The sequence below is a fragment of the Bison bison genome, unplaced genomic scaffold (assembly GCF_000754665.1).
Source record: "Bison bison bison isolate TAMUID 2011002044 unplaced genomic scaffold, Bison_UMD1.0 scf7180017864383, whole genome shotgun sequence".
Lineage (NCBI taxonomy): Eukaryota > Metazoa > Chordata > Mammalia > Artiodactyla > Bovidae > Bison > Bison bison.
Genome location: NW_011494955.1, coordinates 6670450 through 6685207, shown reverse-complemented (window position 1 = coordinate 6685207; position 14758 = coordinate 6670450). Strand labels below are relative to the sequence as shown.

General features: G+C 56.2%; 2 protein-coding genes across 2 annotated transcripts in view; one reads left to right on the top strand and one right to left on the bottom strand.

Moving 5' to 3' along the window:
• Positions 1-8: 8 nt before the first annotated feature.
• SPRYD3 (SPRY domain containing 3) lies at positions 9-13726 on the top strand. The gene is made up of 11 exons (XM_010857895.1): positions 9-94; positions 1519-1665; positions 2641-2716; positions 3173-3297; positions 3601-3736; positions 4605-4790; positions 10529-10678; positions 11116-11173; positions 11766-11885; positions 11980-12152; positions 12420-13726. The coding sequence occupies exons 1-11, from the start codon at positions 72-74 to the stop codon at positions 12552-12554; spliced, it is 1329 nt and encodes a 442-aa protein (XP_010856197.1). The 5' UTR covers positions 9-71; the 3' UTR covers positions 12555-13726.
• A 228-nt stretch (positions 13727-13954) lies between these two features.
• Positions 13955-14758, bottom strand: part of TENC1 (tensin like C1 domain containing phosphatase (tensin 2)) — a 14037-nt gene continuing 13233 nt past the window's right edge. The window contains 2 exon segments of the mRNA XM_010857894.1: positions 13955-14577; positions 14720-14749. Of these exon segments, the coding sequence (XP_010856196.1) occupies positions 14439-14577; positions 14720-14749 (169 nt within the window). The 3' untranslated portion in view covers positions 13955-14438.

Here is a 14758-nt window from a genome sequence, read left to right as displayed (position 1 = left end):
AAGGGCGGGGACCCGGATGTGTGTGGTGGCGGCGGCCGAAGAGCTAGTGTGCGGAGCTGAGAGGCCTATGGATGAGGAGGACGCGGCGGCCCCGGTAGGCGGGGATCGGGGGCGGGGTCCCGGAGGCCTCGGGTCGGTCTCCACCGAGCCTGAGGCGGGAGGCGGGAGGCGGGGGTCCTGGGCGGAGGCTTCGGAGTCAGGGGCGGGGCCTTGCGCTCTGGTCGCTGGGCTTCCTCTCTGGGGACCCTTCTCGGCCCAGAGCAGGGCCTGGGGAGTCTGGGCGTAGTCACACTGACGGGCCAGTGCTCCTTTCCCCCGGGTCTCCTCTGAGTGATCCGGGTGGAGGCGGGGCCCGGTGCAGCCTCCTCTCGCTGGTGCCAAGGCTATGGGATTCTAGGCAAGCAGATGCCCCTAGGTCTGGGGCGCCAGCATCAACCTGGGGTCGAGCCCTGGCCGAGTGCCGAGGAGGCCAGTCCTAGGAGGCCAGTCCTAGGGCTACCCCGCAGGTGCCTACCCTTCTGAGCCACGCAGTAGCTTGTAGCTACTGCAGAAGCTTGTAATATGCGCATGGGGAGTGAATTTAGCCTAGCCAGCTTCCTAAGCCCCTACTGTGTGCAGGACACTGTCAGGCCTTGATGGAACCTTTGTCCCAGGGTTTGGGATATGGGAAGAGAAAGTAACCCCTCTTTTTGTCACTTTGGGGAAGATTCATTCATCTATGCGTTAGCACTGTTGGTGGTTTAAATACCTGGGTCATCCTACTCCTCTCCATCTTCTCTACTACCGTCTTTGTGGATGCCATCTCTCATTAGAACAGCAGCTGCAGCCTCTTGATTAATTGTTTGCCACTCTGTTTTGCTCATCTTGTGATGAGTTTAGTCTCCAGCCAACCGCCTGAATGATCTTTACAATCAGATAAGCCTTAGAAACATATCATTTCCGAGCTTAAAACCCTCCAGAGCTTTCCCATCATACTTGGAATAAAATTCAAACTCCTTAACATGGTCTGTAGAGCATTGATCTGGCCCCTACCTTCCTTCCATCCTTTTCTGGTACATTTTTTCTGCCTCACATTCCCTGCACACCAGCCACCTGACCTATTTTCCTATCATGCCAGCTGCCTTGCACCTCAGGACCTGTGTTCTGGCTGTCCCCTCTGCCTGGGAAGCTCTTTCTTGGGCTTGTCACATGCCAATCACCTTTTCATCTCATAGAGTTCAACTTGTTATTCTTTCATCATGTCACTCTGCTTATTCCTGCGCTGTCTAGGTAGAATGGAAGCGCTCTGAGAATAGGCAGCCCATCCTTGTTCACAGCTGTATCCATAGCACCTTGGACAGCAGGAGCACGTATAGGGAGCTCAGTAAATGTTTGAATAAAAGGACGAGGGTGGGGATTGTTAAGGTCAATCTAGGCAACTGGCTTCAAGTCTAGAGTCTTTTCTGCATTCTAGGTAGAACTGGCCAAGGTGCTCAGGGCCCTGCTTCCTCTTCCTCAAGTCCCTTCTCCCCTTGGCAGGTTTGTTCTCATGAACAAGATGGATGACCTCAACCTGCACTACCGGTTTCTGAATTGGCGCCGGCGGATCCGGGAGATTCGAGAGGTCCGGGCTTTCCGATATCAGGAGAGGTTCAAGCATATTCTTGTAGATGGAGACACTTTGAGGTGAGTTTCAGGGAGGGCTTTCACATTTTCCTTTCTATGTCAGGTCTCAGAGATGAAAAGGGGCTTTCGCAGAAGCAGACACCTGTCTATACTGCATGGGGATGCAGTGGACTCTGGAGGCCTTTCTGATGGAGCAGTGTGCTTCTTCACCTTGCACCCCTCTGGGCCTGTGTCTCTGGGTCCCTCTGTCCTGGTCTGCATCGGAAGTAGTCATGTCAGAGATGGAGGCTGCTGGGGTCTCAGGAGTTGCCCAACTGTCTTGTCGAGAGGACTCCAGTGAGTCTGTGCGATGCCTGGGTCTCCTGCCTGCATCTCTTGAGTTGGGTTTGGTGAAAGAATGACCATTTCAAAGGCAGTGGACTTCCTGTTTTGGGAAGAATGGCCCGGTAGTGCATCCTGCTCACTGCCTTCCAACCCTTTGGTTTGTGTGTTTGTTTTCTGTTTCTGGCTTGAAACTCTCCCTTGACTCCGTTGGAACCGAATTCTCTCACAGAATTGTCACTGGAAGAGGGACAGAAGTAGTGCTATCTAGCCTGGAAACAAGAAAGTTGAGGAGTGGGGAGTGAATAACTCTTTCAATCTATGAAAGGCTTTGGTCCAGAGGATAGAGACTAGCCATTCTCAAACTCCACTGAGGACAGAGCCAGAGGAAAAGGGCTGAAGCTGCAGCATGAAGGATTGAGGTTAGACAGGGTGTGAGACCGCCTAATAGGCAACTCTGGGAGGCTCTCCTTCTCTTCCCCACTGGCAGTGCGTAAGCCAGGCGTGCAGTGGTCTGGTATAGGTTGACCCTTGCTGGAGGCAGCGGGTGACCTCAAGTATCTTGTTATGGTGTTTGTGCAGATGACCCCAGTGTGACCAGATGGATTCTCCTCTCAGCTGGCCCTCACAGGGTGGGGGTTGGGGACACTAAGGCACTCCCCCAAACTCCTGGGCTAGGATGCTAATGGACCTCCCTCTTCATTTCTCCTTCAGTTACCATGGAAACTCTGGTGAAGTTGGCTGCTATGTGGCTTCTCGACCCCTGACAAAGGACAGCAATTATTTTGAGGTGATCAAGGCTATGGGTGGGCAGAGCAGGGGGTGAAATGGTTTAGCTCCAGGGAGCTCTTTTACTGGATTCTTGACCTAGTTCTTTAAACTTTCCATCAGGATTATCCTGTTGGCTGGGAAAAGGGCCCAGAATATCACGATGCCTAATCTGAGAGGCACTGTAGAGTCCTGTCACCCTGTCCCTTTGGCTCTCCTGCCCTTCACCTAGGTAGAATTTGACCCATGTCTTTTCTCACACCCTAACCCAAGCCCGGCATCTACTCCGTCTCCTATCTTTTCCCATAGCTTGGAAATTATTTTGTAAGTAATTGTGGTAAAGTGGGCCCTCACTTTCCCCCGTTCTTCCTCTGGGCATCCTTTCTCTTTGATCCCCTGTCTCCTGGCTCTTTGGGCCTCAGCCCCTTTGATGTCTGCTCCCCTCTGTGCTAACTGTGCCCTGCTCTCCTCCCTCCAGGTGTCGATTGTGGACAGTGGGGTCAGGGGCACCATTGCTGTGGGACTGGTCCCTCAGTACTATAGCTTGGATCACCAGCCTGGCTGGTTGCCTGACTCTGTGGCCTACCATGCTGATGATGGCAAGTGAGTTGCCTCTTGTGGCACCCAACCCCTTTTCTGCAGATTTGGGAATCTTAGATACAAGGGACTACCTCAGGGTGGCTTTGGCCATTCCTTCACTGGTCTTGGGGTATTTTCCTAGATTTTTCTGATCAGGTCAGGAAGGTGGCCTGTTGACTCTCCTTGGAGGCTTGCAGACTTAAAGGGGAGGGTGGAGCTCATACGAGGACGCAGGTAGATGGTGTTGCAGAGTGATGGCGAGCAGGAGTACTGGGGAGAAGTTGGGAGGCCAGGCTCAGATAGTGTGTCTTTCCGCCCTCTCTACAGGCTTTACAATGGCCGAGCCAAGGGTCGGCAGTTTGGGTCAAAGTGCAACTCTGGGGACCGGATTGGTTGTGGCATTGAGCCAGTGTCCTTTGATGTGCAGACTGCCCAGATCTTCTTCACTAAAAATGGGAAGCGGGTAAGTGGGACATCCTGAGTGGGATTTCAATGCTTGAAGCTGTCCAGGGACTTGTGTGAGTGCTATGAAAGAGTCTGCTGGCTGGGGCCAGCCCAGGGCCCCCTGGGCTCATTTCCCATCTTCTTCAGTTCAGTCTTAAATTCTCCTGGGCTCTCCTGCATGTAGAAGACCCTCCCCTCACCCAGGGGAAGCTGGTACTGTCCCCAGGTGATAGACACAGAGGGGCAAGTTTATGCAGTGGAGGAGGGGCAGAGTTTGAGGGGGTACAGAATGGGGTGATGTGGAGGAAGGTTTTGAGTAGGAAAAAAGAGGGAGAGTTTATGGCCTGGCTCCGTAAGCTGGAGGTCGTCTTGGGACGTTTGACTTGAATGCTTTTGAGGATATGTCTTTTCTGTGTTTTGTGTTCCTTGTTTCACTTCTCCTTTCCTTCCCTCTTCAAAGGCGAGTGATGGTGGAGGGCTGGGATAAGAACACATAGGAGAGACCCAGGCTGTCTTCCTTCTCCTCCCCAGCCCCACCTCCTGCCCAGGGAAATCGCTTTCTCAGTTCTCTGCTGAGGGGTTTTCCTCCCTTAGCATCTATCCTGAGCTCTCTTCCTGCTGCAGTCCACACTCAACATGTATCAAAAGTATTTGGCACGTCAAGAGACTTGCTGTTTGCCTTCTAGCTCTGTGGATTGCTTGCTCAGCCAGGAGTGCTCAGCAGCTTTTGTCCAAACTTCTCTGTACCCCTGTTTTGTTCTCCTGTCAGTGTGTGTGGTGATGACTGGTTGCATCATTCTCAAAAGTCCCCTTGTGAGAATTAGATGAGCCGTGGGGAAAGTGAGCCAGGCGGCAGCTCCCTCCTTCCTTCTCTCCTGACAACTCAGGTGGGCTCCACCATCATGCCCATGTCCCCGGACGGGCTGTTTCCGGCAGTGGGCATGCACTCGCTGGGGGAGGAGGTACGGCTGCACCTCAACGCCGAGCTGGGCCGCGAGGATGACAGTGTCATGATGGTGGACAGTTACGAGGATGAGTGGGGCCGGCTGCACGACGTCCGAGTCTGTGGAACCGTAAGTAAGGGGCAGTGGGTGGAGGGCGCCGGGCGGAACTCCTGGGGCCCCAGCGGCTCTTAGGATTGCTTGGAATAGGCAGTGAAGACAGTGTCTTCTGTAGGGTTTTGGAAAGTGAGAGTTTGAGCAGCAGTGCCTGGCACCATGACACGGTCCTTGCGTCCAGGTCTGTGTTCTCTTAGCCTTGGTCCTCCTTTCCCACCTTCCCTTTTGTTTGAGAGCTCAGGCTCATCACTCAACCTTGGGGAAAGCAGTAGCTCTCCTTTGCCTCTTTGGTTCCTTCAGTCCCCAGGGTGGCGCACGCTGCTGCCCTGAACGTCTGTCTGCCTTTGAGAGGCGGGGCTGATTTTGGAGAGGCTGGATGCCTGGACCTCCCTTTTGGCTTGAACCCAGCCCAGCTGGCCCAGCTTTTCATTCGCTGCGATGTGGGGTAGGTGTCATCATAAATCCTACTCGTGTTGGGAGAGGTTCTTCGAGATGCTTTTTTGAGTAAGCATCCATGTCAGTCTCTTTGGCCTTCCCACATTTTATAGGATGAGAATAGAGGCGGATGATGATTCAGTGAGAGTCCTTGACCCTCCAAAGCTGGCCTTTTCATACATCTCATCATACCTGCGTTAGTCCCCTGTCTAGATTTTAAACTTGGTTGGAAGTGTATAGACCTCAAGGGAGGGAAATTCTTCATACTTAGCCTCTGTGCCTCATGCTAGCTTGGAAGTGGATGGCTGCTGAGTCAGGGGTCTGGCCCTGACCTCTGGTGGGCTGCTCAGGCCTCCCACGTGGAATTGTCCCTCTGCTGCCCTCCCGCTCCCGGCTCAACCTTTTCCTCCACCCTCTGGCCTTCTCACCCCAAGCCAGGCTGTTTTTAACTCAGCCTTTGATAGCAAAACAGAAGCAGTGGGGGGTGGGAGTAGGTTATGAGCAAGGCTCTCCACTTCTGGAGTGCAAGGTGCGTCCAACCCAGGGAAAATGGTAGGAAGCGTGCATTCCTGCAGCTTCTCACACTCTGCACCCCCTTCTGGCACTGGGATCCAGGGACTGCAATGGCCACCAGCCCGGAGACCTCAGATGCCCACTCCCTGATCTTCATCTCTCCTTTCTTTCCCCCTTCCACCATCATTCTGACAACATCTACAGAGCTGAAGTTGGGGCTGAGCCAGGGCGATGTTCCAGCTCTCATCCTTGACCTCTCCTCAAGAGTTCCTGGCACCCTTTCTCTGCCTGGACCTGTCCCCACTCTGCTCCTTGCTCCTCCCAGGCAGTCTTTTCTAATTGATGCAGAATCCTGTAGGTGTTTATAAATAGCCTTCCTTCCTCTCTGCCCTTCCCCCAGTGCCCTCAGGCCACATATTTAAGAATTTTTTTTTCTCTCTTAGATGTAAGCTATTGAGTTTAACTCTTCTCTTAAGCCCCAGCCCCAGCTGGGGACAGCTGGCAGGGTAGGCATGCCGTTCCCTGCGTACTTGGTCCTCTGGGGCTGCCTTGGACATGAGCCTCTTGAGGCATGCCTCTTTTCTAGTCTTGCCAACCACCTCATCTTTCAAGTGAGGGTAACTTACCCAGTTTCTTCCAGCCCTTTGACCCACCATCTCCACTGTTGCCTCCTGGCCTCCTCCTTCGTGTCCCTTCTGACCATCCACTGTATTTCCAATCTGGTGATCTGAGTGGTGTCAGCCTGCAAGAGCCTGGGAGAGGTCACTGGGCTGCGCCTGTGCCTCCTGTTTCTAAAGATGTCTAGTGCAGCTGCTTCTCCCCTCTGCCCTTCCTGTTTTTACGTCCCCCTCTGTACGGAGCCCTTCCCAGGGACCTTGACCTCTGCTGTGGTTGCAGCCTATTTCTCCTGCCCTGATCATGTTCCCAGGAGAGCACCCTGTGGAACCGTAAAAGTCTGGGGCAATCTGGGGCAGGCTTTGATGCCATCCCGCCCAGGTTTCTCAGTGTGGAGACTGTGGGCATCTTAAGTGAGACAGTTTCTTAATGGGCAGGACATTTAGCATCCCTGGCTCCAAGACCCAAGATGCTGGTAGCTCCTCAAACCATGCCCCCCCGCCCCAGCTGTGTGACTGCCCACACATTCCCACGTATCCTCTTGTACTGCTGAGAAAACAGCCCCAGAGAAAATAAAGAGACTTGATCAAATGTCACAGTGAATTAGTAGCAGAACTAAGCCTAGATACTCCTTATGCCTCCTCCCCCCACCTTTCCCACTGTCTGATACATGCTGCCTTCTACCCAGGCCCACTCTATTGCAGCCAGTCTCTCCTGCCCCGTCGCACAGGATGAGTCCAGAGTTCCTGGGCTTAAGCCCACTTTCCCAGAGATTTTCTTGTCTAGTGTCATTAGCCAGGTGAGTCTTCTTGGCCACCTTGGAAGTCTTTTACTCCTGTTTCTTTCAGTTTTGTAGTGTCAGTTATCCTCTCTTCTCCTTTCTCACTGGTTCTCCCCAGACAGAAGAGAGACTTAAACTCCAGACTTTTTTTTTTAACCCTAACAATTCATTCTGAGAAGTTTCCAACATACAGAAAAGCTGAAAAAGTAGCACAGTAAATGCCCCCTGGGTCTCCACTGCCTAGATTAACAATTGTTAATATTTAGTTGTGTTTGTTTGATCTGAGGATCTATATATGGACAGACCTGGCTCTTTCCAGACGGCAGTCTTTCCCTGCTTCCTGCTGCCTTACTTTCCCCTCCTAGAGAGCGCCCCCTTCGCAGAGCTCTGGGATGCTGAAGAGTTGCTGTTGCAATGTTCGCTCCAAGATGGGGAAGGCTGCCCCCCATCCCCATCCCCGGGCCTTGTGCAGTGTGCTTACGTGACATGCTGAGGGCGAGGGGCAGTAGGTAGGGCTGGGGGGTTAGACTCATTCTTTGTTCCTCATTTCCGTTCATAGCTCCTCTGACAATTCCTTAGTGACAGGGCAACAGCTATCGTACACAAAGTGGGGTGAATGAGGCCCCACCCTCTCAGGGGTCCTCCCCAGACCCAACCCAGGAGGAGACCTTGTTGGGGCCTGAGCTGGCCGGTGGGAAGCACGTTCCTGGTGTTTCAGCTGCTTCTAGGCCCTCGGGGCACTGAGCCCTCCCTTGCTCCTGTCAAGAGGGATTAGGGTCTCTGCTGGCAAGTCGAGGGCGGGTCGCAGCAGGAGAGGAGGCAAAGAGTAGGTGCTGCCGCTATGAGGGAGGGGTGGGGTGCAGGAGGCTCTCTGCACTCTGGTCTGCAGCCTCTGCTCTGTGGGGGTGAACTGTATGGCCTCTCGAGGCTTCTGTTGTGTGTAGAGGGAGGTGTAGGGGGTCTTGAGAGCCTTAAGGAAAGAGTTCCCCTACCCCCACCAAAGATGTTGATAGAGGCATTGTTTGAGGAGAAAGCCTTGGGAGGGAGGCAGTTGGTCATCTGGGTGGAGTCATCTGGGGAGTATCCTAGGGAAACGGTGATGATCAGCGGCCATTCCGATGTGGGCGAGGGGGGTAAGGGCTGAGATGAAAGATCCTTTCCTTCTTTGTGATTGGCAGTTCCAGTCTGTTGTAGCTTTGGGGCGATTGTTAATGTTTAGGGAGCACTGGAACACTGGGGTATTCTAGTATAACCCCCATTTCCTGAGTTTAGGAAAGGCCGATGTGTGCATTTATCACCTGCCGGGGGTCAGACTAGGCCCTTGGCACTCACTTCACTTTGTCACCGTTTTTGGAGATGCAGGTGGTGGTTCCTCTCCTGACTGTGCAAGGAACCTAGGCTCCTGGGCGGTGAGCCGCTGTGCCTTCTGAGCTGCTCTGCAGGGTGGGGAGTAGGTTTTAGAGCCCGAATAAGTGTGTTGCGTTAGTGTTTTATCCTCCTGGCCTTGTAGCTTAAGGAAGCCTCCCTACCCTATCCATAACAAAAAGGCAGCCTGCCCTCCTCAGCGCTGAGGCAGGGGGAATGGTTGGGCGGGTTTTTCCCAAGGATCAGGATCTGGATCCGCTGTCTTTTGGCTCTGAGAATGGAGAACACTGTGTTTCCTACACTGAGGCCAGTTGGATGCCGTGGGTCAAGGGCAGCTGTGGGATCCCCCACCCAGTTCGGCAATGCAGAGGAGAGGGTGGGCTGGGGGCTGCTCAGACTGGGTGGAGTCCATGCTAGTTAATGTGCATCAGACCCCATAACCCCGCAAGCCCACCCCCAGCCTTGTGGGGAGAGAGACAGTGGAGGAATTCAGGCCCAGCCGAGCCCACCCAGAGGACCAGAAGTAGAATTTAGACAGGGTGGGCCTTCACAATACCTGGTAAATCAGAAGACCACCTTCAGGGGGCCTCTTTCTAATAGAAGAATGCAGTGTGAGACAATGGAGACTTGGCCTAGGAGTGTGACATCGCGGAGCCAGGGTGCCGTGAAGTGTGTACAGTCCTGGCTGGAGGAAGGAGGGGAGAAAGATCCAGTGATCTGCCATAAACCTCCAGCTTTTCTCCTGGTGCCCCCGACCCCCGCCTGCCTGCGGTTCTCTGGGGCGGAGGGGAGGATGGACTTGCTGTGCCAGGGTTTCGGGGCTCCAGGGTGAGGGTGGGCCAGTGCCTCCCTGAAGGGGTGGTGAGGATGTGGCCTCTCCCTCTGCTGAAGACACACGGAGGCTCGGGTGCTGGTGCTGGCGAGCGTGATGCCTTTCCTGTTCAGGCAGGAGTTCTTTGTGGGGTGAGAGGCCAGTGTCCCACACAAGGTTTGCCAGGGAGAAGTGGAGGAGGTCCCCAGGGAGTGAGCTTTCTTCAGGGCCAGAGGGTGGGAGGGTAGAAGAAAGTCTTGAGGGGCAGTTTGGCTAATTAAAAAGGGATTAAGGAATCCCAGGTGATGCTGAGGGTGGGGGACAGACGGGACAGGGTTGAGTCACGGCGCCACTATTACCATGACAACTGATAAATAAATCCTCCCAGATTGGGGGTTGCCGCCCCGTCTTGCCCAGGCAGGATCACTGGGGCTGAGGAGCCCCAGGAGCCCATCAGTCAGCTCCCCTCCACACCCCTGCTCCAGCTTAAAAGAGCCGAGAGGGGCTGGGAGCAGGAATGCCTGCCTTTCTAGCCCTGCTCTGCCTGGCCCCCTCCCTCACACTGAATGCGGGAGCAGAGCTGGTCTGTCCCTGGCTCCCCGGCACCTCCCCACAAGGCTACAAACAGCTCTTTTCAGAGCCAAGTACAACAAAGACCTTGAGAAACTGTATCAGTCCCATCCCAGGCAGAAGTGGCTTCTGAGCTGTCTCCCCTCCCTCAGACGTCTGGACTTGGCCCCTAACCTCTGCATTCTCCTTGGCCTCCCGAGGTACCCTGAGAAAGCCGTTAGGCTTCCTCTTAGCCTAGCCTTCGCTTCTCCTCTTCTCTGTGTTCAGGGCCCCTGGGTGGCCCTTTCCAGGCAGGCACGGTGACCGAGGGAGGTGATGGCCGAGAGAGCCCTGTGTGGTCCTGGCGCCCAGCCACTGGGATCTTGGGGCTGCTCTCCTGTCTCCCCACAGCAAGGAGAGAGTCCTTGTCTCAGTAGGCAGGTGGGTGCAGTCTTCAGTAGGGGCTCAGCCTGCATGCTCCTCCTGCCGCCTCCACTCCCCCGCCCCATGCCTGTTCTCCCCTGCCTGCTGGGAGCACCGAGTCCCTCCTTATGCCTCCAGCACCACTTCCCTTTCAGCTGGGCTTTCTGTGAGAGACCAGGAAACTGGTCCCCAGACAGCCTTGGAACCAGGTTTCCAGGGTGGGTGTCAGCCTCGTCCCCACCCCTGGTTCTCTCCCCACAGCTGCTGGAGTACTTGGGCAAGGGCAAGAGCATCGTGGACGTGGGGCTGGCACAGGCCCGGCGCCCACTCAGCACCCGTAGCCACTACTTTGAGGTGGAGATCGTGGACCCTGGAGAGAAATGCTACATCGCCTTGGGGCTGGCCCGGAAGGTGGGCACTAATGCTGGCTTTCTGCCCGGGGGATGCTCAGCTCTGGGGCTTCTGGTCTAGAGCTGGGAGCTCCAAGGGAGGTGAAGGGGCCCGGCTGCAGAGAGGCATCTTAACCTGAGACAGAAAGGTCATGTGTGTCTGCTATGTAAGGGTACAGACCCTTAGTCACCTCGGGGCTGACAAAGGGTTGTGAGCCTACCACACACACACACCAGGGCCTCGATGGGGGGTGAGGGCACCCCACAACTCTGGCACCCCAGCACCTTCTCACTCTGCCCCCACCCCCTGCAACCTCCAGTGCCTGAAGGTGTGAGCCTGCCGGGGTGGGAGCAGCCATCTGGGTTGTAGCTTGTTCCAGAAGGTGAGGGTTCAGATGCCACTCTCCCATCTTCTTTTCTGCGTGGTATCACAGCTTTCCTTTTTTCACATTGGCATAGGATTATCCCAAGAACAGGCACCCTGGCTGGAGCAGAGGGTCTGTGGCTTATCATGCAGGTGCGTGAGGGGCTGCCCTGGGGGAGCAGGGGCTGTGGGGGTGGGGGGTGCAGGGACACCCATTTTCCTGACCCCGCACCAGGGGCCTCTCCTCTAGCGTCTGACCTGAGAGACTCTCCCCTGCTGCCCCCTGCTGTCCCCTTCCCAAGCTGCTAGCTTTCTCCTGTTTTCCCTCCCAGCCCGACAAGCCAGGGGAGCAGAACAGGGGCGGGGAAGCTGGGCCCAAACTGGACATTCCAGGCCTCTTAGTTGGCTCCCTCTGCTCCCTTCCTGCAGATTCTGCATTTTCTTCCTTTGACTGGTTCGATTTCCTTGCGGGCTTTCTTTAGAAAGGACAAGCCTTGAGTTCTTGGTCCCACCTCTCCCTCCCCCCAGGCCCTTCTCCGCTCTCTGATTAGCTCCTGAGGGAGCTCCCCCTCAGCCCTTTGAGGGGACAGACGTGTCTCTCTTCTGGTGCCCTCATTTTCTCTCCTCCCTTCCTTAGGGCCAGAGAGGGAAGGAGGGGCACTTGGGCTTCTAGCGGGGCGGGCTCTGGGGGTGTAGGGTATCAGCCCCTCCTGCAGGTGCGTGTAGTCTCCCCTCCTCCCAACAGATGACGGGAAGATCTTTCATGGCAGTGGCGTGGGGGACCCTTTCGGGCCACGCTGTTACAAAGGGGACATAATGGGCTGTGGAATCATGTTCCCCCGGGACTACATTCTGGACAGTGAGGGTGAGTGGGGGTGTCCGTGGCCAACCTGGCTGGCCGGGCAGAGGGTGGGTTCTGCGGGCAGAACCGCAGGAGCTCAGGTGTCCTGGCCTCTTAGGTGACAGCGACGACAGCTGTGACACAGTGATCCTGTCCCCGACTGCCCGAGCTGTGCGGAATGTCCGGAATGTCATGTATCTGCACCAGGAAGGGGAGGAAGAAGAGGAAGAGGAGGAAGAGGAAGATGACGGGGAGGAGATAGAGCAAGAGCACGAGGGCAAGAAGGTGGTGGTGAGCGCGGGGGTCCGGGGCTGGGCCAGGCTGGCGCCCCTGCGGAGGAGAGGGCGGAGCCTGGGGAGGGGCGCGGGCTTGCCGAGTGGGGAGACTGGTTGAGAGGCTGGTTTCCGGCCTCTGGACGCCCTCTCGTGGTCACCTCCTGCATCGCCGTCCATCTCTCTCCTGCGGTGGCGGGAGTTGGGAAGGATGGGTTTCAGGCCTGTGTAGCCCCAGCATCAGGCAGAGCCTGCTGCCCATCCCGCTCTCCTCCTCCACCCCTAGGTTTTCTTCACTCGGAATGGCAAGATCATTGGCAAGAAGGATGCTGTTGTACCTTCTGGAGGCTTCTTCCCCACCATTGGGATGCTGAGCTGTGGGGAAAAAGTCAAAGTGGATCTGCACCCCCTGAGTGGCTAGGCCTTCTCCCCGGACCTGCCCCTCCCCTTTGTCCCCTCCCTTTGCAGAACCAGGTACCGAGTTCCTGACTCCCTGAGGATCTGCCTACCCAGCAGGCCCCAGGGGGCGTGTTGGCACTCTGCCCCTACCAGATCAGGCCCCTGCCAAGCTCCTCCATGCCCACGTTTCTGCCCCAGGGCTGCCCCAGTCATCAGTCCCTGGGCGAGAGACCCTGGTTGGACAGAAACAGGCCTGAAGGGTGGTGCTCTATGGCCAGGTCCCCTTGGTTTGGGGCGTGGGCGTGCCCCCTTCCGCACTGGCACGTGTGAGGGGAAAGGAGTGAGTGCTTTTGTCTCAGCTGTTGCTGGGCCTGAGACTTGAGAGAGTGGAGCGGGACAGCCCTCCCTGTTGACCGGTGTTCCGGGGCAGCTGTCTTCTGTTCCCTGTCCTCGTCGTTGTGTGAACCAGTTGCTGCTGTCACCCCCCTGGCTGGGCTGGGGGGCTCTCTAGGGCCCTCGCTCTCCTTCACTGAATGCTGTCCCTAGAAGACTACTCGAGGGCCTCTCTTCTCTCCCCCCAGAGCCAGCTTCCTCCCTCACGACCTGCTGGGGCACCACGGTCCCCTGAGAACCCCGTCTGGCTCCCCCAGCTGTACACACGTAGATGGTGCCCGTGACATGTAGAGAGAGGGGCTGAAGGTCCCGGGATGGAGCCTTTGCTGCTGTCTCCCTCTGGGCCTCCTCAGCTCACCTGTGGCACCTTTGTCTCTAGTTCTGAGGATGCAGGTTGAGACCACAGAGCCTCTCTCTCCCACACGGTGAGGGCAGGGCCCCAGAGCCCAGTGAGAGCCCGTGCTCCCCTGCCCCACCCGCACCCTGCTTGTTGCCTGCGCCGTTGCCTGTTTTGCTTCAGTGTTTGATCTAGCACTTACACATGTCCTCCCCCACCAAGCCCTCCTGTTTCCTAGCCTCTTGACCCCGACCCCTCCCCACACAGTAGCTTCCAGGAGGGAGAGGGAGCAGGAGTTTGGGGAGAGTGGGCAGGGCTTTAGGGCAAGCAGTGAGCTGTTGTACTGTGGGGGCCTCCACTTTGGCCCTCCCTTCAGGCCCTGCACTATGATGTATGAAATGTATGTACAGACCAGAGATGTTTATACAGCCAATAAAGATGGAGTTTCCATATTTATCAGTACAGCTGGGACAGGGGAATCCTTTCCAGTACACGGGGCTGGGGACAGGGCTGGAGGAGGGAGTGGCGAAGGACACTTGCTCACGAGGCATGTGTGGACTGCTGTGGGGCCAGGGAGAGGGATTGTGTGTGTCCCACAGACATGGCTTGGGCCTGGGATGCCCCAAGAAACACAGGTGTGGTCCTGGGAGACCTGAGGCTTTGACCTTCCTGGAAACAGGCATGAGTCCAACTCTGACTAAACATTATAGAAACTCTTTATTATTAGACAAAAATAGACTCTTTTTTTTTTCCTTTCCCCCCTTTTCATGTGATCCTACTCTGATCTCTCTGCTCAGAGGGGAGGCAGAGGAGGGAGTGCCTTGCTCCCCACACCTCTCCCCTCTCCCTGCCGTGCCTGTCTCCCTCGCCAGCCAGCGCGGATGCTCTCCTGCAGGTGGGGCTGTCCGGATCACCCCTTCCAGGCTCCACCGCCTCACCCTCACACACCCGTCTCTGCCCTCTGCTCACATGCAAGGTCATCCCATGGGCCCATCCACTTCGCTTAGCAGGCTGGGGGCGGGGGAGGAGAGCAGTGTCCCAGGCCAGTGTATCCGCTCCCCACTCCTAGGGGAGAGGCCGGCTCCTGGGTCTCCTGGGTCCAGGCCAGGGGAAGTGAGGGCTGTGGTGCTGAGAGGGGCACAGTGCTGACGTGGGCTTGGAGCTTGTGGCCTCCCTTCATTTCCTCTGGCCCAGTAAAACTTTGGTGATGAAGGTGACAATGGCGCCTGCGGGCTGATCTGGGTCAAGCTCTGCAAAGAGGTGACACACGTTCTCCCAAGGGCTTCCTGGCTTCTTGGCCACAAAACCAAAGATCCTGGGGGCACAAAGGCAGGGTGGGGAAGGCTGAGCATCCCTTCCTCAGGGACCACCATGCCAGGGATGGGGAGCAAGCAGGCGCCTGGACACCATGCTGATGCCATGCTGGGAGGGGAGACGGCACTCTGGGGGAGGCTTACTTGGAGGTGGTCCCGTCGGAGTTGGTCCATCTGTGGAAG

What these genes read in the sequence shown, in the direction of transcription:
- SPRYD3 (XM_010857895.1), top strand. Translation starts at nt 72, where the DNA reads ATGAGGAGGACGCGGCGGCCCCG. An exon ending in AGGAGGACGCGGCGGCCCCG is followed by an intron (nt 95 to 1,518) that starts GTAGGCGGGGAT and finishes TCCCCTTGGCAG; the next exon opens with GTTTGTTCTCATGAACAAGA. An exon ending in CTACATTCTGGACAGTGAGG is followed by an intron (nt 11,886 to 11,979) that starts GTGAGTGGGGGT and finishes CTGGCCTCTTAG; the next exon opens with GTGACAGCGACGACAGCTGT.